The following is a 21,528-nucleotide window of genomic DNA, read 5'->3' as shown; positions in this document are numbered from 1 at the left end:
AGGTTAAGACACAAAATGAGTTACACCTAGCAAGGGACATTAAGGCCTGATCTACACTGGGGCGGAGTAGGGGGGCAAGATAAGTTGATCTAAGTTGTGCAACTTCAGCTACAAAAATAGCTGAAGTCGACATACTTAGAGCTACTTACTGCAGTAGGTCGACTGCTGCCACTCCCCTATCAACTCCACCTACGCTTCTCGCCCCAGTGGAGTACAGGAGTTGACAGGAGAGTGCTCGGTGGTGGATTTATCATGTCTTCACTACACGTGATAAATCGACCCCCGCTGGATCAATCACTCCAGAGGTAAGTATAGACATGACCTTAAAAACCTCTTTCTTATTGCCTTTGAATACATTAGGAGAAAGAAAAAGATGAAGGAAAGTGTAGGTCCTCTACTTGGTGAGGAAGGAAAGTTGTTAATTGATGACATCAGGAAGGCTGAGATGTTTAATATCTATTTTGCCTCAATCTTTACTAAAAAGGTTAATGGTGACCAGATACTCAATACAGTATTAACAACAAGGGGGAAGGAATGCAAGCTAAAATAGGGATAACAGGTTAAATAACCTAATGTATTGAAGTTGGCAGACCCTGATAAAATTCACCATAGGATACTTAAGGAAATAGCTGGAACAATCTCAGAACTAACATCTTAGTCTATAAGGTGCCACAGGACTCTTTGTCGCTTTTTACAGATCCAGACTAACACGGCTACCCCTCTGATACAGAATGCTAATTGTTACCTTTGGGAATTCATGGAGGATGGGTGAGGTCCCAGAGGACTGGAGAGGGATAAACATAGTACCTATCTTTTAAATAGGGGACCAAAGAGGGCCTGGGGATTTATAGAGCAGTCAGCCTAATTTGATGCCTGGAAAGATACTGGGACAAATTATTAAACAATCAACTTCTAAGCACCTGGAGGATAATAAGTTTATAAGGACTAGCCAACAGGGATTTGGCAAGAACAAATCATCCTGAACCAACATAAGTTCTTTCTTTGACAGAGTTACTGACCTGATGGATGGAGGGAGCAGTAGACATGATAAATCTTGATTTTTAGTAAGGCTTTTGACACAGTCATACATGGCATTCTCATAAGCAAACTAGGGAAATGCAGTCTAGATTAAATTACTATAAGGTGGGTGTATAACAGGTTGATAGACTCCATACTCTGAGTAGTTATCAATAGTTTGCTGTCAGACTGGAATGGAATATCTAGTAGAGTTCTGCAAGGGTCAGTCCTGAGTCTGGGACTAGAAAATATTTTCATTAACGACTTGGATAATGGAGTGGAGAGTGTGCTTATAAAATGTACAGATGACACAAAGCTGGTTGCATACACTTTGGAGGATAGGATTAGAATTAAAAATGACCTTGACAAATGAGGGAATTGGTCTTAAATCAACTGGCTAGGTGGTAGTACTGCTGAAAAGGATCTGGGGGTTATAGTGGATAAACTGAATGAGTCAGCTATGTGATGCAGTTGTGAAAAAGGTTAATATTCTGGGGTGTATTAGCAGTGTCATATGTAAGACACAGGTGGTAAATCTGCTCTACTCAGCACTGGTGAGGCCTCTGCTGGAGAACTATGTCCAATTCTGGGTGCCACACTTTAGGAAAGATGTGGAAAAATTGGAGAGAGTCCAGAGGAGAGTCCCCCAAAAAAAAAAACAGAAAAGGTTTAAAGAGCCTGACCCATGAGGAAAGGCTAAAAAAACCCCTGGCATATTTAGTCTTGAGAAAAGAAGACTGAGCAAGGACTTGATAACATATTTGAAGACTTAAGAACTATTACAAAGAGGATGTGATCAATTGTTTTCCATGTCTGCTGAAGGTAAGACAAGGAGAAATTAGTTTAATCTGCTACAAGGGAGATTTAGATTACATAATAGGAAAAACTGTCTAACTACAAGGGTAGTTAAGATCTGGAACAGGCTTCCAAGGGAAGTTGTAGAATCCCCTTCACTGGAACTTTTTAAGAACAGGTTGGACAAACACCTGTCAGGAATGGTCTAGAAGATTTACTTGGTCCTGCTTCAGTGCAGGAGGCTGGAGTTGATGACCTGTCAAGGTCCCTTCCAGCCCTACATTTCTATCATTCTATAACCAGTGCAGGACACCTCAAATGATGTGGGATGAATTGCACTCGCTTTGCCTACAGCCTTGTTTTCTGATAAATAACTTACAACACTTTTTGTGCTACCATAGGACCCCAAGGCACTTGATAAACTGCAGTGCATCCCTTTAAGAGTCATTGAGGACATTGAGGACAATGGTCACCAGTAACTCAGCACTTTTCAGCCAGTACCACACTATGGCATCTGAGATACTGCAGTTATTTCTTACTCTAAAAGTAGTAATATCCCATTTTACAAATGGGGAAACTAAGAAACCGAGGTTGTGACTTGCCCAAGGTGGCAGAATGACAGAGGAGCAGACCACTGAATAGGACCCAAGAGCTCTGAGTCCAGCCCCTTGCTCTGACTGCTAGATCCCATTGAGATCTCTCTAGAGATTGGGGGGGATGTTTGGGTTGATTATTAATGGGGGGGATATTTGTGCGAGCACATTTGTGTGTCAATGAAACTCTCTGGTGGAGAGACAAAGTGGGAAACTCAAACTGTAAATTCCTCCTTGCTGCTGAAGAATAGCCCATTAACTCTTTATGATCTTTTAGTAACTACTGTTGTCACTGGCAAATGGAACTTGGTTTATTTACAAACAAACATTTTCTTTACTCTGCTGTGTGCTGTCCCTTTAAAGCAGCAGGGCTGCTTTTATTCACCCTGATTAGGCTGTGTGATGTAATGCAACCCTGCGATGAAAGGGAGCTGCACCTCTGGCAGCACAATGAAAAGGCTCTGGAGCCGACAGCCTCCTCTTGCAGGAGGGCTTGCAACTTCCAGGTTCAGAGAGTATGCGTGAGAGATGGGTCAGTTCAGCAGTGTTTGCTCTGCGGCCAGCTCTGTTTATATCACTCTCTATATTTAGCCTCTGAGTCATCAGAACTGCTGACAAGAAGCTGAACTACCCACAGGCTTCAGTGCTGCACCTGATTGCTTGCCTTTCTGTGTTTCCAGTGGAGTAGGGGGGGTGTTGCTCTGTTCAAAGTTCCATTTCAGTCTCCTCGGGTATTTTCTTGCAGTAGATCTGAAAGGTTTACTTTTACCTCCTCTTCTACTTAATGTCAATATCTAAAAATAGGGAGACTAGTCCTGCCCCCTCTACCCAGTGCCTTCATCAGATAAAGAAACTCCTTTGTAACCGCCCTTTATGAGGAAGGGATCTGTATAAAACAAAGGCCAGGAGGACCCTGATGCATATGCAGTAGAATGGATTATGAACAAGATAAACCTAGAAAACAGGGCTCTAGTAGCTAATCTTTAATGTATGGGTTAAGCCAAACTTCTCCTAACATCAGCACCATGTCTCCAAATGGGAGGTTTAGTTTTTCACCCCAAATCAATTAAAATGTTATTCCAACCTTTTAGTAAGTTTAGTACTAGGCCAATTAGAAAATCTGCCTCCACTTTGACTGAAATTCTCAGGTAAGAGTGCTCTGCTGATGTGGAGAGCAAGGGCAGATTGGGCAGGCAGCACCGCACATGCTAGATTGGGACACTTCATCAGAGAAGAGAAATTTTCCTACATCTCCTAGGGTTCAGTTTGGGGAGGATGAGGTGGGAGTGTCAGTCCTTAGCTGGCACTTCTTGTCAGGGAAGGAGCTTAGGGAGGGGTTGGTGTTTTGGACCCCTGCAACTGATTTAGAGTCAATTGTAAAGGAATCCTGCCCCAGTCCATGTAAATGATGACTGTGACTTAGGGTCTCGAGGGCTACGGGCATAAAGCAGCAGCAGATGAAAAGATCCCATGAGTCTTGAGGAGCCTTTATTCTCCCTCCACCCCGAATAGAAAACACAACTAAATAACCTTGCCAGGTTGCACAGGATAGGAAGCACTGTGGCCTGGGAAAGTACTGGCCAGCAGTTGCTCTTTCCAGGTTGAAAGTCAGTTGGTTGTTGCCATGGTGTTGGTTAGCTTCCACTTCCTGTAGGCTCAGCTCAAAGAGGAAGGCACAAGTAAATGGTGGTGGTTGTTCTGAGTTAGAAAAACTTCGAGAAGTGATTTGCTTGCCAAACCTTCCCCCAAGCCGGAGAATGTGGCTTTTTAATAAAGGTAGTTACTTGCCACTCCTGGCATCCCCTTTGTGGTGAGCGTCAGTGTTATTCCTTCCACTGCTCCTGCAGCTGGGGGTCTCTTCAACTCGTTTCCATGTGTCTCCCCCATCTCCGCATTCTGAACCCCCAAATATTTAGTGGCTTTCTCTAGATGTTGACTAACTGGCTTCTAATTTGTGCATCATAAGAACCAGATTGTGCTTGTGACTACTTCTCCCTCTTCCACATGATGGTGCCATGATGTCCATTATAGGAAGGATCTATCTTGTCTTCCTTTCAGAAATGTTGTATTAATTTAGATGGAGTAAGTGGCCCAAATGTGGTAACATGACCCAGTCACTGTCCAACGTTAAACAGTGTTGAACAAGGTCGGGGCTTGATACACAGAGACCTCAGCCTGCTTAGTACCATGGCAAACACACCATTAAAAATCTTTTTTAACCTTTTATTAAAGATAAAGAAAAGAAGGGAAAACAGTTGAAGCATCTAAAATTAAATAAGGCTTTATTTTAACAACCTCCCTTTTTTGCCCACCATTAACTGGAGAGAGTTTTTAGAAGGAAAAACCCTGACCGTCTTAGATCAGTGGTTCTCAACCTTTTTTCATTTGCAGGCCCTTTTGGAAATTTTGAATGGAGGTGTCGACCCCTTTGGAAACCTATTGTCTATATGTATAGTTGAATTCTGTTGTCACTCTTCTGTCTGTCTTTTGCGGGCTACTTAGACATAGTCTGCGGACCCCCAGCAGTTGGGGGACCACAGATTGAGAACCACTGTTTTAGATGGTATCTAAGATGGTGCTAATTGCCCTTGGGGGGTGGAAAGAGAAGTAGTGAGTTGTGATAACTACAACAGCTCCAGCCTGCTGCTAAAGTCCAATCCCAGTGTATCCCAGGGGTGGTTGGGATTCAGCTGGAGCTGGTAGAGGTGGTGATGTCATCTGGGTTCCTCTCCAGCTTGGTCTGGTCAGGACATTTCTCAGGATCAGGGTGACGAAGACCTGGGTGTGGTGGGCGTGGCAGCCATGACGAAGAAGCTCACTCCTGTAGCCTTTATCTGTTCTTCCTTATTTCTCCCACAAAGTGTCTTTCTTCAAGGGTATGGCTACACTACCCGCCGATCATCGATCTATTGGTGATCGATTTATCGCGTCTAGTGTAGACGCACTAAAATTGATCCCCGATCGCTCTGCCGTTGACTCCAGAACTCCACCGTGGCGAGAGGCGGAAGCGGAGTCGACGGGAGAGCGGCAGCGGTCGACTTGCCACTGTCCTCACGGCCAGGTAAATCGACCTAAGATATGCCAACTTCAGCTACGCTATTTGCATAGCTGAAGTTGCATATCTTAGGTTGACTCTCCCCCGCAGTGTAGACAAGGAACCAAAAAAGGAGCGATGGGTGAAATAGCCCATCCCCTCATTATTTTGTCAACCAGTTAGGTCTCATATCTGACATGCCAGTTTTGGCTTATTAATTTCTGGATTCACATTTTCTTGTTTCCCAAGGGTGATTTTAACACACTCCTTGAATTAGATTGTCTTCCTGTCTCTCTTTCATACCTTTTCCCATCAATACTTATTATTATAGGTTATTGTGACATCTTATGAACTGTCACATACTTGTTACAGTTGAGCTCATAATTAGAGTAAATTTGCAGGCAGTAAAAATTACAGTAAATTTGCAATTATCACAACACAATCCTATTCTGAGTGTGGCAGCAAGAGAATGGAGCTCCTTCTAAATAAGTCCATTTTTTCTCTCTCCCACTATTTTTACTTTTTTTGCAGGTGTATTATTCCCTAGTCATTAGGAACCCATGAGGTTGTAGTGTGACTTTCTTTGTCCCCTTCCTTCACTTCTTTTTCCAGCTGGGATGTCATCCATGATGTCTGTTGCCTTGGGAAACGTGACTTCCCAGTCTTACTAAACTCAAATCTGTTTTGTAGTAGCACAAATGTGCCTCTAGCCACCTGGAATGAAATGTAGCTTTCAACAGTGAGTCAACAACTGCTCCTTGGTTGCAAGTGTTTTTTGTTTCTTTGCAAGAAGTAGCAACCTTTTGCCAAGATTTGTATTAGTAGCTAAAAAGAGACTAATACCCCTAGACACACATCCACTGATGTTCCTGTTCAACAGTGTTGCCACTTACAGCCAAATCTTGGTCCCACTGACTTCAACAAAAGTTTGGCCGCTGACTGTGTTGGGAACAGAATTTGATCCTTGAAGAACTACATGGGTTAAGAATTGTGAAGCAAAGCAGAGTGTGACTGACACCCATGCTGTGAACAAAGGTACATTGTCTTATACAAAAGGTACCATCAATAGTACCGTGAATATATACACTCTCTATATAGAAATGTATGTGCGACAGTTTGTTTTGTATGGAGGGACTCCACAGCTGCTCCTCTAGCATGAAAAAAACAAACCTCTTCTTCCAGCAATCAGCTACCTGTGATTCTGAGAGCTGCATCCAAAGTGATGCATTTTATCTTTAACTGTGTATCTCATCTCCTGAAATCATCTTGAGCCACAAACTTGTATCCAAGGACAGAGTATGAATAAAAGTGGTTTGACACAAGAACTGGGATGCTGATTGGTTGGAGATATAGATATAGAGATCTATATAAAAAATGTGCTATACAGCAACAGTCAGCTAACAAACCTAAAGTCCACTCCCAGAACCGTGCTCGTATCAGCCAGGATGCCTCTACATAAACAAGTTAATAAAGAACATAAGAGCCATGATGGGAGAGAGGAAGCATGCCAAAAATGGAATAGGGACAAGAATTGGCAACAGATGTTTTCGATAATCGATATTCCTACTGGGTGTTGCACAGTGTGTTGCACAATAAGTGATAGGTCTCTCTCCCCTATTTTATATATATATAAAAACAATTTTTTTCTTGTAAAATTACCTTTCTTGTGACTTACTGAAACATCCGTGGTAACAGCTTGGACAGAGTCTCGTAAGGATACCTTTCTTAAAAGGCTGCAGCTACAACAGGAAGCTGTTTCATGTGCCTCAAACTTTGTGTCACTTACTGACTTACTCTAGTTTATAACTCTCGTCTGCTTTAGTCACAGGCTAGTTCCCTTCTAGAGTCATTAGCAATTTATATTTCCCTAATATTTTCTCCCAGAGTAAGGTTACGAAGTGAATTACTGTTGGCAGGGATATGGTGGGCTAGAATCAGCCTTGGGAAGAATATAAATCTGCACCACGAGGTAGTGATGGGTAAATCTCAAGGCTGTGTGACTTTGATATTTGACTGAGCCTCTTGTGTCTGAGAAATCCAACTGGAAATCTCATGAACTGGCTCTCCTGATATTTCTGGTCCTTTCTGGCAGGCAAGCAGTCCCTTGGAAAAAATCCTCTTGTGATATTTGAGTATTTTGCTCCCAGTCCTGGCAGAGGCATGTTACTTGAACTTACTTATTGAAACTTCCAAGAAGGTCCTACTCAGGTTTGGGTAAGTTCTTTTTCTGAACTGGCTTTTCCATCCTTACTGCTGAGATCATCTGCTATCTTTCCTCCATGTCTCTTGTCTCATATTTAAAATGGTACCATTGATTTTTATCTGACATACGTCCTGTCACTGAAGAAGTGCTGTTCTTGAATCTGACTAAATAGGAAAATATAAAGAGGCAGTGAGTTCTAGAGCAGGGGTAGGCAACCTATGGCACGTGTGCCGAAGGCGGCACGTGAGCTGATTTTCAATGGCACTCACACTGCCCGGGTCCTGGCCACCAGTCCGGGGGGCTCTGCATTTTAATTTAATTTTAAATGAAGCTTCTTAAACATTTTAAAAACCTTATTTACTTTACATACAACAATAGTTTAGTAATATATTATAGACTTATAGAACGAGACCTTCTAAAAACATTAAAATGTATTACTGGCACGCGAAACCTTAAATTAGAATGAATAAGTGAAGACTCGGCACACCACTTCTGAAAGGTTGCTGACCCCTGGTCTAGAGCATGGGGACTCTAAAGACCTGGGTTCTATTCCTAGCTTTGCTGCTGGCATGCTGGGTGACGTTGGGCAAGTCACTTTACCTCTCTGTACCTTAATTTCCCCATGTGTGAATTGGGAATAATGATACCAACCTTCTTCGTAACACACTGATATCTGCTGATGAAAAGCTTGGTGGCTTTATTGTATTGTATTTTAAAGCAGGAGGTAGCTGTCAGTGGTATTAAAGGTGACCATCAAAATAAGGGAACGGGGGAGTGCAGGAACTAAGTGTGTGCCCTTTTTTGCTGCTTTGACATATAAAGAAGGCTTGAGAGGCTTTTTTGTTAATTTAATACAGGGTTTTTTTGCACATTACCTACTCTGATATTTCCCCCCACCTTTGTTTTGCACAAAGATGACTTTTTCCAAGTGTTTAACTCAAACGGGTATCAACTAAAACAAATACAGAACAGAGTCTGGATAAAATAACTTCCTTGCTCAATCAGGTTTCACTTTAGTACTTGTGATGTCAGATTCCACTAGCTCTCCAGCTGTCCAGTGAGTCTTCCAAGGTAGAAAAGGCCTGAATTTCTGATCTATAAAAAGTAAGTAGAAAAAGCCATTTTTTGGTGGGAGGAAATAATTCCAGACTTCCTTTTGTCCATCATAATAAAGCACCAATACATTTTGAAGTTTGCTTATTGAGCTTTGAGAAAGTGTGAAGATAAACATTTAGAAACATATAATATATTGCATAAGAAACTCAAACAAAACTCAAGGCTACCTCCTACCTGAAATAGGGCAGCAGTGTATGATATTTGGTTTCAGATGTATGCTAACCATTTGCACCCATGTAAATGTAGAGCAGTATAAATTTGCATGCTCTTTAAACTAGTGCATCTCTTCCCCTGCATGCCCCAAAATAAGCACTTTGACAAATGTCATTTGAGCAGATGGGAAAGGAGTGCCACCGGTTAAACTGCTGTTTGTTTCAGATTTATTTTTAAGACAGCTTAAGGCCATTGTGATGTTGTGCAGTCTATATGGCTTTATAAACAATTAATAATAAGTGAATATAATGTAACTGAGACATGCTTTATGCAAAAGTCTCTTGTAAGGTATCGTTACAAAGCTTATAATCTACTGAGTGTGATCATCCTGTTTGTATAAATGTACCATTCTTGAATCTGAAACTAGAAATATTAAATATAACTCTGAGGGCCTATTGTAATTATGTAAAGTGTGGGCCATTAATAGTGGTTTGGAATCTTGATGACTCCCATTAACTAGGACCGTTGTCTGCAAATGGCTGTTTTTTACTTGTAAGCCTTCCTGTATAGGTGTGTGCTGGCAAGTGGGTAATGAACTCTTGCAGTGACATATGATCATGTCACCTGAACAGGAATCCATCTTTAACCTTGTGTCTTTCCATTGAGAAGGAGGGGGTGGGAACTCACAGAGGGACAAAAGGATTCCCGCCTTATATATATATATAAAGGGATGGAAGAGAACAAAGAGAGAGAAGAGCCATCATGAAGAATCCCCTAGCTATCACCTGAGCTGGAACAAGAGCTGTACCAGGGGAAAGAATTGTGTTCAGTCTGAGGAAAAAACTTACTGAAGCATCTCTGAGGGTGAGATTATCTGTATGTCTAATCAAACTGAATAGATTTGCACATTTTATTTTATTTTGCTTGATGACTTACTTTGTTCTGTCTGTTATTACTTGGAACCACTTAAATCCTACTTTCTGTATTTAATAAAATCACTTTTTACTTATTAATTAACTCAGAGTATGTATTAATACCTGGGGGAGCAAACAGCTGTGCATATCTCTCTATCAGTGTTATAGAGGGCGAACAATTTGAGTTTACCCTGCATAAGCTTTATACAGGGTAAAACAGATTTATTTCGGTTAGACCCCATTGGGAGTGGGCATGTGAGTGCTAAAGACAAGCACACTTCTGTGAGCTGTTTTCAGGTAAACCTGCAGCTTTGGGGCAGGTAATTCAGACCCTGCGTCTGTGTTGGAGCAGACGGGAGTGTCTGGCTCAGCAAGACAGGGTGCTGGAGTCCTGAGCTGGCAGTGAAAACAGGAGCAGAGGTAGTCTTGGCACATCAGTTGACAGCTCCCAGGGTGGTTTCTGTGATCCAACCCGTCACAGCCATCTCTTACATTTCTCTCCAGATTTGTTAAAGACTAGCCTATTTTGTTTGGTCACAAATACAATGAAGTAATAAATCTTGTTGAACATGTGAAATCTGCCTGTATTTCCTTTGGAGCATCTTTAGTGTTTGCACCAGCTCTTTCCTATAGTTTGCTAAGTGGTGGAGATGGGGAAAATCTATTGCACCTTCATATACACCACAGTATGCTTACGGCAGGCTACTCTGAAGACCTTATTTATCAGGCATTTGGATTGGTGGTCTCAAATGAGTTGGTGAAAACATGTTTTCTGGATATGCTGTCAGGAGTCTTGGTTGCACACGCATGTCAGAGTAGGTTCTGAAATGTGGCTTGGGATAGGGGAAAGAAGAGAGTGAGAGATCTCCAAAGTCTCTGACAAAAAGGCATTCAAGGCTGGCTATAAGAATAGAGGGAAACCAAAAGCATCTGCCTCCTTAGGAGCATTTTAGGGGTTCATTATGACACTAATCCAACCAGAGTTGCATGGTGGGAATGGTTGTTCTCACCCATGAATGTAACCACACTCTGGGACAGGTTGCTTGTGGGTATTAAACCTTGGGCTCTTTGGAACAAATGATGCCAGGCTCCCAAATGGCTGTCGTGGGCCACGCTCTGAACAGAAAGACATTAGTGCATTGTAATTAGAACAGTGTGAACCCTCCGAAATCTGGGGACACATTTAAGTCTTGTGGAGAAGAAGAAAATATTGAACGAACTGCTGCTAGGTTAGTGAATACCGTGCATGTCCTTTCCAAGGCCTAATCTGAGTGCATTTGAGGTTCATGTTGCACCTTTTCTGTAGTTCTAGTCTCTGGAAAGCATGAGCACAACCTAAAGAGTTTATTGGAATGTTTTGGATATTTCTCTTGAATATCAATTCTAGTATGTAAACTACAGCTAAGGTGTTCTCTTTTTCCAGCTCATGATTATGTGGGTCTGCCCTGTTGGACTAATCTAAGTTGAAATACCTTGTTCATATAGCATGCTGCAGTACTCCGTAATGCTCTCATGTGCTAACGTGAAGTTGTTGTAAACCAGCCTTCTATTCCTTGTCTGCTGGGGATTTTTTTTTTTTAAACGGTCACTAGCCTGGCTTAACAAATAGGGAATTCTGGATGAGAAAACAAGAACTGGCTTTTTAATTGAGGGTTGGTTAGGGATGTGAAACAGTATCCCAGATTGTGCAGTGTAAAGAGAAACCCACCTGTTTGTATGAGATGCCATTAAAGAACAAGAAGGCGGGGGGAGGGGCATAATGGAGAACACTTTCACAGAGGTGATTACATATAACAAAAGAGGGGACAGCATTCCTTCCCAAAAGCAGCATTATGTGGTCTGATGTCCCCCTAAAACTTAACTTCCAAACTTTTCATTACTTGACAGTGGGACCTGAAATAACCTCTTGCTTTTTTCTCTTTGTTTTTCTTTTTCTTTTTTTCTTTTCTCTTTTCTCTCCTTTTTTTCTTTTTTATTTTTTTGGGGGTAAGTATGTTCTTGCTTAAGGTTTAATTGGCTCCAGTCGGTAGGAAAGGGCTCCAAGGCTGATTATTTATGGCTTACTGTCAAAAGTAGCTATAAAAAGGGCAGTATTATCTTGGAGATGCTGGGAAGGAAAATGTGATGGGGGGGAGGGACTGGGGGAGTGTGTGTGCGCACGAGTGTTTTCTTGTACTGGATGAAATCAGAGTTTTGCTGCCTCAGCAGTGTGGTTTAAATTGAAGATTAACCCTTTGACCTTCACGGTGTCAAATCACTTACAGATGGATCACCAGTTACTTTTTTTTTCACTTTTGGGGTGAAGAAGGGGGGTAACTTTTTTTAAGAAAGTTGTTTGTTCATGCAGCTGGGGCTTTTGAGAGGCTCAGAAGCCAATCTGATTAAAAACAGCACTTGGCTAAACTCTGCAAAATCCTGCAAGCAGAAAAAGGTTTAATCCTCTTGTGCACAATGCATAAGGGTCTGCTTTTTTTTTTTAATGTTAGAGCTATAATTATTTCTGGAGAACTTATCATTCTCCCCACCCCCTGCCTCTTTTTTTTTCCCCCTTGTCGTGCTGATGGGATTAAAGTGTCTGCTCTTGAAAAGTAACTGAGTTTTTATTGGAAAAGATAAGTGGTATGTTACAATTGTAAAATATAAATAACCTTGTTTCAATCATTCTCCTTTACAGCATCAGCAGAACAGAAATCAAGTGTGGTGGCAGATCCTTCTCTTCATACATAACTTGGCCTTAAATGTGGAGGCGAACAGGAACCACGTAGGTCAGAGGTGAGACTCCTCCACCTGTTCCAGGTCACATCCAGTCTGCAGGGAGCACTGAACAAACACTGGTCTGGGGGAGAGAGACATGCACGCCGCCGGCCGGATGTGAGGACTCTGTCAAACTTTTACTCATCTTCTCAAGCTTTTTTTTTTTTTCCCCCTCTCCCCCTCCCCCCAAGGACTCTTCTTTACTGCTTCTTGCCTGATGAGGCTGGGAGCTCTTGTCCAACACTGTTGAAGGAAAGTCTTAGAATTTGGATGTGTTTGGTAAAGCTGGCTGCTGATTCCCCAAATCAGTAACCTCTATGCAAGTGAGGCAGGTAGTAGATGAACAGGTTCCTCTGCTCTGTGTTGTTGAGTTTTGTTTTTTTTTATTTTAATTGATAGAATGCAGCGTTTTGTAATTTTGGCTGCTGGTTAATGATGGTGTCTGGGACTGATGGCTCTAAATGTACTTTGGGCTACTTCCAGATTAGAGACACTTGACTCCTCTATGGGATAACTTTGAAAAAAAGTTCTTTTTAGAAACAATTATGCTTAAGTAGCTTATGTACAGCAGCAGGTGGGTCACTGATTTTTTCCCTGAATTTTATTACCAGGGAGACTTGTAAAAATCTAGTTTTGTTTAATGACTTAATTGGCCCAAGTTGGACATCCTTCATGTGAAGTCGCTCTTTGTCATTGCCACTAATAGATGGAATTGTTTCTGTTAGAAGAAGAGTCTTCAGAATCTTTCAGAAGATGTTGGTGACTCTTCAGGATCTTTGTGCAAAGGGCTGTTTGGTCCTGTACACTATATACTGTCCCCATAAACCAGGATAGAGCTGTTAAAGATGGAATATAATCTAAGCATCATTCTTCTGGAATTGTTAATCTGTATATTTTTGTTAGTGCTCTGGTGGATTTTTCCCCCCCTCCTTATCATATGCACTGTTAAGAAGATTCAGATCCCAAGCATCTGATATGTTTGCTTCATGATTTGACTAGGAGATTAGTTAGTAATTACTTTGAACCCCGACACTGCAGGTTTGTACAAGTAATCGCTCTATTATTCTAATGAATAATACTGGAAGTGATATTAGTGTACACTGACAACAGAAATACTACTTGGAGTGATAGCTCATTGTCATTGACTTGTGACTGTTCTGGTGTTTTTAAATCTGTTTGGCTGCCACTCTTGGAACAGGGATGGGGAACTACCTCCCCCAAAAATTTGGGTTTTGTTTGTTTATGAAGTGTGAAATACTAAGGGAAAAGGATATAGCCTCTGCTTTCCACAGACTGTTTCCATACTTGCCCAGAGCTAATTCTAAATCACAAATTATAAAACTAACACTAGGAAAAATCTTTCTGGACAGTTGCCCTTCAGTCCTGCTACAGCTGTCAACACAGAGAGGTTCTGGAGCTCCTGGTCTGCTTTGAAGCCTAATGAACAATAAAGAATCACTGTATTGGAAGAGGAGTTTTCTTGCACATTCTCTTTCCCCTCCACTTCCCCCCTTTTCTTGCCCTTCTTTAAGTCTGTTTCCATCTCTGATATTTGTAATGACCCAGTTCCCATGTACCCTCAGTAACCCCATTAAAGTGCCAGGTAATGATTTGTAGCACACATTTGTATTTGGATGCTTCCCCTCTATTTCTCAATCCCATCTCTTGACTGGCATTCTTCTTTTTCAAGGCAGGAGTTGTCTAGCCCCCTCCAAACCAGCTCCCAGGTCCCTCTCGGTTTACACAGCTCTGCTGCGATCTTTCAGTACAAAAGGGGTTCCTCATGCAAACTGACTTTTTCTCCCTCTAGCTAAAGCTACATTATGCAGAGTAATGTGTTCCTCTGGGATGGTCAGGAGTTCAGAACAATGATTCTTAAGTTAGCTTTGTTTCTTTTTAGTTAAGCACGTGCACTATGGAGTTATTCAGTGGGATGTAAGTGGTACCTGTCATTGATTACTTTGCAGCGGTACTGGAAGCTGCTACTTATTACTGAAATATCTTCAATGGCTCTGCAAAACAGAGTCACTTAGGGTGTGTGGTGATTGGAGAATGGGGTTTAAATAGGAAGCAGGCCTGAGGGGTGGGGTAAGCACAGACTGGATTGAGGGGCGGGAGCCCTCGGAATCTAAAGCTTGGGGAGAGCCCACTTAGAACTGAAGGTGTAGCATAGGCAGCAGGTGGAGTCCCCCTTTGGGGAAGTTAGTTCCTGGCTCCACCCCTTTCCGCCTGCAGCTGGAGCCCCGAGACCCCATCGTCCTGCCCCCTGTGGCCAGAGCCACAAGCTCCCCACCCAGAGAAGCCTCAAGCACACACACACCCGTTGGCCGGAGGAGCCCTGGGCTAGCTGCAGCCGCGCCTCTCCTCCCCTCCCCAGACCCAAGGAAAAGCGTCTCTTCAAAGACGCTTTTGATATGCCCCATGCAGGTTCTGGGGCAGTTGAGGAGGCAGTATGTGCTACTTAGCTTCCTGGATTCATCAGTAATCTCCCTGGAGTCCAGAGAGATTACTGATGAACCCAGGAAGCTGAATAGCACATACTGGCTCCTCAACCACACCGGAACCTGCATGGGGCATAATAAAGCAAAATCTTAGCCACCAAACCCCAGAACCAGGGGTCCGGTGGCTGTGGCAGCGCCATGGGAGGCCTATTATACCCACCGCTCATGAGGTGTAGGCTTGTCAAGGAAACTCTGAGGGAGAGGGGCGTGGAGCTTTAGAGGTTGCAGTGGGGAAGGAATGAAACAAAGCTGTCAGCCAGTATGGTGCAGACATAGGTAATGCACACTCATTTCCCTACTGTTTGGCTGAAATCCTTTCATCCCATCACAGAGGGGTCAGATTAATAACAGCCTTATGAAGTGTGCAAAGATTGGGCAGGCCCATCTGACTTTAGAACACTACTTCATCACCATATCAAGAAATCAAACTAGCATCATCTTTCTTCCTTAAATTCCAGCCTGGTCAGTTAAACCCCAAAGCAAATAAGTCTCCCTGGACTCCTCAGCCAACCACAATAGAAGTGTAAGATGAAAAAGTAAGTTTGATATAGGTACTAGACGATGATCTGCCCTCACTAGCTTATTCTGTAATAGCACCCTTCTTAGTGGGGGGAATAAATGGCTGAAATAGTTTTGTAGACCATCTAACTGTACAGAATTGTTTGGCTCACGGAGAGATGGAGCCTTTCCTGGCCACAATGTCCACTGCTAGCAGTTGATTTATCAAAACTGTCTATTCCAAGGTCTTAAGTTGGAATCCACTTGTTCCTGTATTTGCAGTGAAGGCTGGAATATAAACAAGACTTCACTGTATTTACAAGACAGTCCTACACACAGTCTGACTCCTGTATGCATGCTGCTGCCTTTAACAAGAGGTTTGACAACCACTGATGTTTTTGAGGGGTAGCCGTGTTAGTCTGTATCAGTAAAAACAACCAGGAGTCCTTGTGGCACCTTAGAGATTAACAAATGTATTTGGGCATAAACTTTCATGGGCTATAACCCACTTCATCAGACGCATGGAGTGGAAAATACAGTAGGCAGGTAAAAATATACAGCACATATATTACCAGGTAGGGGGTCAGTGCTAACAAGGCCAATTCCATTAGGGTGGATGTGGCCCATTCCCAACAGTTGACAAAAGTGAGAGTATCAACAGAAGGAAAATTATTTTTTGTAGTGAGCCAACCACTCCCAGTCTTTATGCAGGCCTAATTTGATGGTGCCACACCATCAGGGGCTCGTTCACCTGCACATCTATCAATGTGATATGTCATCATGTGCCAGCAGTGCCCCTTTGCCACATACATTGGTCAAACTGGACAGTCTCTAGCAAAAGACTAAATAGACACAAATCAGACATCAAGAATTGTAATATTCAAAAACTAGTAGGAGAGCATTTCAATCTCCCTGGACACTCAGTAACAGACTTAAAAGTGGCCATTCTTCAACAAAAAAACTTCAAAAACAGACTACAATGAGAAACTGCAGAACTGGAATTAATTTGCAAACTTGACACAATCAAATTAGGCCTGAATAAAGACTGGGTCACTACAAAAAATAATTTTCCCTCGGATATCATACCTTCTTATCAACTGTTGGGAATGGGCCACATCCACCCTAATTGAATTCGCCTTATTAGCATTGACCCCCTACTTAGTAAGGCAACTCCCATCTTTTCATATGCTGTGTGTGTATATATATACCTGCTTACTGTATTTTCCACTCCATTCATCTGATGAAGTGGGTTATAGTTTATGCCCAAATAAATTTGTTAGTCTCTAAGGTGCCACAAGGACTCCTTGTTTGTACTGATGTTTTTCTTTAACAAAGGAACCAGGGTTCTATCCACCCTAAATCTAAGGATCTTAATCTATTCCTTTGATGTCCAGGGGGATTTTGCTATTGACTTCAAAGGGAACAGGATTTGGTCACTACTTAACAGCGTATCTTCTTCAGGAAATAATGGATTGTTATCTAGAGTGGTCCCCTTCCTTTGCCCAACCATATGGTTCTGTTGCCTCCAGATAAGTAGGGAGGGTAGGGCTACTATCAGCGTCCCTTAAATTTCTACAGTATTGTTTAGCAGCACATGCTCTTCATCTGTGCACCGTTTGTCTAGGCAAGGCCCACTTCAGTATGTACTTCTGTTGAGAAAATCCTCCCCTCAAAGTGCTTATTACAGTCTGAGCACAGTTAGAAATATTGTATGTGGATGGGTTAGGGAAGTATTTTCAATTAGCAAGGTCTAAATCTGGTGAGGGGAGGGGCAATTCTTGAATGATTTAATTGGTAGTTTGCCTGAGTGAAGGGGTGGGATTTCAGTTTTAGCTCCTTTTCTATGATGCTCAAACACTAGTGAAGTGTCTCTAGCAATTTAGAGAACAGTTGGCTTTCTCCTAAAGTTACTTCTAGTTTAATGGGCAACAGACAAGACAACTTGAGTTTCAGCTGACAGCACCTACTGTGTTTGAAGTCTGTCTCCCTTTCCAGATCACCAAAATGGCTTCCGACCTTGATATTATTGACTTGAGAGAGGAGAGAATTTATTTCTGCCTCTCTCCCTCCTGCCTCTTCAAACCTCTCTCTTGTAACCTAAACCTTACCTGGATCCAGTGAGCCTGTTGCTAGTGGGTGTTAGTCTTACTCTGTTTCCTGCAATTCATGAAAGCTGAGCCAGTAATTACAAAGTGACTGCCCAAGGTTAGTTGCAAACTGCCATAGCTAGGATAAGGTGGAGGTAGACAAGGGAATGGACTTCCAACAGAAAGATCTGACATTGGAAATAGATGTGGGACTGAAGGCTTCTCCCAAGGTGCTGATCATCTCTGCTAGCAGTGGACCTCTGTGTAACTTACTGTGTGTATTAACTGCTACTGTTTCGTTGGTTTCTGTGGATATTCTATTCTAATTTTCCCATTGTACCAAGTCTGCCTGTCTTCTGCTGCCAACTGAAGCTTATCTTACTACTTGTCACACTGTCAGTGTTTTTGGAGACTGGCCCTTGAGTGAAATGTTCTGTTTAGCCTTTCCTTTTTAAGCTTTGCCTATATCCACAGCGGGATAGGGAAAAAGGAACCCCAACCTCTGTGACAAAGGGTCACTTGTGAAGACTTGGTTACTTTCACTGTCAACTAGGAGTAACTAGCTGCCTTTGCTCCTTCGGGCTTGAACCGAGGTTGAATAAAAGCCATCTGAGATGTGACCAGATTTAGACACCTTGAGGCCACTTCATACCAGTGTAATTTCATTGCAGTCAATGAAGTGATACTACAGATGAATTTGGCTCACGGAGAGAGGAGGAAGGTTGCCCCTTCCCTTTGGGAAATTACATGTTCTGAATTCTAATAAACTAGCTGGAGGTAAAACAAAGACTCTAGGCAGTTGCTGCAACCTGATGTCTAAACTCTGCAAAGTCACTTTTTGATTCACTTTAACCCTTCCTTTGTTGATCCTCAGTAGCACCTACTATGCTTTCCAGTGAAGCTATAGAAGTGGTAATATTGGAACATATCAGGTACATTCAAGGGGTGGTTTTACTAACCGCCCTACTTTGGTTAAAGGGAAGGCTCATATTAATTACTATGAGCAACCTTGACAGGATATAATGCCCTTGATTCATCTCTGCAATGCCCATTCTCACTAATGGGAGTTCTGCATGTGGGTTAAGTCCTACAGAGTATTAAGAGTTGACAGCGAAGCTATTCATAGTCGTTCCAAATAATATTGTTTTTAAATTGGCATTTATGGTCATTTAAAAAAAAACAACAAAAAAAATCCCAACCCAACACCTCCCTGTTGCTTTTGATTTGTTTCAGAAAGAAAAAAATACCTCAAGGAAATGGTGAGAGATTGTTCAAGATCTCTTACAGTTCCTAAAAAGCTCTTACGATCATTGTTTCTTTGGTTTGTACATGTTCACGCAGGTAGTACACAACTTAGTTCTTACCCATAAGGAAAAGCAGAAAAAGACCAAACACATCAAATGCACTGGAATGTAATTGTGTGTCTGTCTGTGTGCTTACATAAAAAGGCAGTCGGACATCTCCCCCTTCTTTCTTCCTCACCTCTCACCATCTTCCCCCACAGAAGGGAGGGTCTCTTCCTATGAATCCCATGCTGGAAGTTGGTTTCTGGGAAGTGAATTAAGTCTGTAGAGTTTTTTAAAAGCCATTTTCCAGTTCTGTCTTCAGACTATTTGCTGCCTTTGGGGAATGGAGGGAGGGTGTGGGAAGTGTAGATCTTTAAACTGTTTTAAATTTTATTAAGAAGATTTTGCATGTACAAAGTTTTCTTTAAAAATCAAGTGGAGTCTCCCTGATTTGTGGATTCAGCCCCAGGAGAGCATCGCCACAGACTCCTCAGCTCCAGGGAGACAACTTTAGGCCTGCACCCCTCAGAAGACCACTCCAGTTTGGTCAAACTACTATGTGAGGAAAAGTTGAGGGTAGAAAGGGGATGTAACACTTCTCCCTTCTCACTGATGTGTTGTAGTCACATGATGTAAGAAGACAAACATGACCAAGATCTTACTAAATGGGTGCTTAAAGTTAGGCTCCTAATGGGGGATTTTCAAAAGCACCTAAGAGAGTTAGGTGCTTTTGAAAATCCTGACACTAAATATGGACTTTTGGTGCCCAAAGTTAGACTACTTAAAACAAACAAACAACCCCTCTCCTCCCAACTTGGGCATGTATCTCTTTTCCAAATCCTCTTCCTTTCCTTCTGTGGTATCAGAAATGTATTCAGATCTCCTCTGCATTTCTCTCTAAAGATCCATAGATGAGCAGTATCCATAGATATTTTGATGTACAGCTTCATCTCCCCTTGGACTTTTCTACTCTTGTCAGAAATGTTTCATTTTTAAACTTTGGAGTAATTAATTGCCTCCAGTGGCTGCCTTTGGAGAATCAAAGGGATGAGGGGGAGAGAGGTTCTCAATGTATTGTTAAAATACTCTTACACTTTAATGGAGAGTGTCCCTACTGAATGAATCTTATGTTCTCCCAGCTGAAGAAGTACAGCCGATGCTCTCCTGTGAAATCTTTGTCTAGACTAGTCCTGAAGTGCACACGCCCTCTCTGCCATGGACTGAGACCCAGTGAGAATGTAGCATTTTGTTTATCTTGGCTGTGTGCCTCCAGGACTCCTGCCTGTAGTGTTGATGACTGGGAGGAGCTCCTTTTTTGTATCTGTGCAGTATATTTGCTTTGTGCTTTCTCTCTGGTGCTTTTTAATACTTGGAATTTTTTTTCTAATAACTGGTACAATTTTTAATAAAATTGTTAAATGCTATATATTCTGTTCTTTTGCTTTTTGTATGGTTTAATGGCTGTATGACACTCCATCTTAGTGACCTGAACCTTCACAAACTGACCAACAGTTCTGTAATTTTAGTAAAATAATATGGAAGTATAACTTTGGTTAGTAAATTCTGTAAATGGCTGGTAGATCCATGTGTATACTTTCTATTACCTAGCCTTTACCAACCTCTGCAGCTAAGTCAAGATTTTCCTTTAATACTCTATCTCTGCACAGAAAAAAAACCAAGTATTTCCCAGCCCACTGGTGACTGAATAATCAAATACATAAAATATGAAGCTTTTGAGGCTGTATTCTCACCATAGTAAACTGGGCTTTACAGGGTTGTTGCTAATAGGAGCTGCACGGCTAAACTTTCCATTTCCATCCACAAAGTTGAAAATTGTATCTTAACACAGGTAACAATGTGCTGCCTCCAGACACTTAAAATGTGGCTTCTGGCAGCTGTTTACCTGCTCTTCCTATGCAAGCTCCTTCAAAGTTGATCAGCTGCAGGCTTTTATTGATGATGAATGCAATTACATTTGTTAACCAAGGAAGATGCAGGTCTATACTACTACTACTACTAATTATATTTTATGCAAATGAGCGGTGGCTCTGGAGAATAAGACGGTGTCACCAGTCCTAGTTGAGCGCCCTTCTTTGGCTACTCCCTAGACTGCTGTGAGGGAACAGAGCCTCCAGCTGCCTGGGTGTCTGTCTCCAGAGCTTGAACTGGAGCTCAGCCACTGCCCCTAGGCCAGGGGTTCTCAAACTGGGGGTCGGAACCCCTCAGGAGATTGTGAGGTTATTACATGGGGGGGAGGGGTTGTGAGCTGTCAGCTTCCACCTCAAACCCCACTTTGCCTCCTGCATTTATAACGGTGTTAAATATATTTAAAAGTGTTTATAATTCATAAGGGGGGCGGGGGTCGCGCTCAGAGGCTTGCTATGTGAAAGGGGTCCTGGGTACAGAAGTTTGAGACTCACTGCCCTAGGCACATACTTGAGGTACAGGCCCTTTCTCTAGTACCCCAACTTGAGAGTTGGAACACGGGTATTCAATTGCCTAGAGTGCTGACCCTTCAGACTCTTCTGCAGCTTATGCACCTGCTTCTGGAAGCCCACCAAAAGTGAGTGTCTTCTG

At 42.3% G+C, this 21,528-nt stretch overlaps 1 protein-coding gene across 4 annotated transcripts in view; it reads left to right on the top strand.

Annotated features, from left to right (window-relative positions):
* BMF (Bcl2 modifying factor) overlaps window positions 1–21,528 on the top strand; it is an 80,005-nt gene that overhangs the window by 9,904 nt on the left and 48,573 nt on the right. For 3 of the 4 annotated variants that reach the window (XM_045016381.1, XM_045016380.1, XM_045016379.1), the window contains exon 4: window positions 12,500–12,597. In XM_045016381.1, the coding sequence (XP_044872316.1) occupies window positions 12,500–12,597 (98 nt within the window). Of the gene's footprint in view, window positions 1–12,499; window positions 14,993–21,528 lie in introns of those variants that run through there. The other variant, XM_045016383.1, reaches the window with a different exon arrangement.

The sequence above is a fragment of the Mauremys mutica genome, chromosome 4 (assembly GCF_020497125.1).
Source record: "Mauremys mutica isolate MM-2020 ecotype Southern chromosome 4, ASM2049712v1, whole genome shotgun sequence".
Taxonomy (NCBI): Eukaryota; Metazoa; Chordata; order Testudines; family Geoemydidae; genus Mauremys; species Mauremys mutica.
The sequence above is the reverse complement of the archived record's forward strand: the minus strand, read 5'-3'. Positions and strand labels throughout refer to the sequence as shown.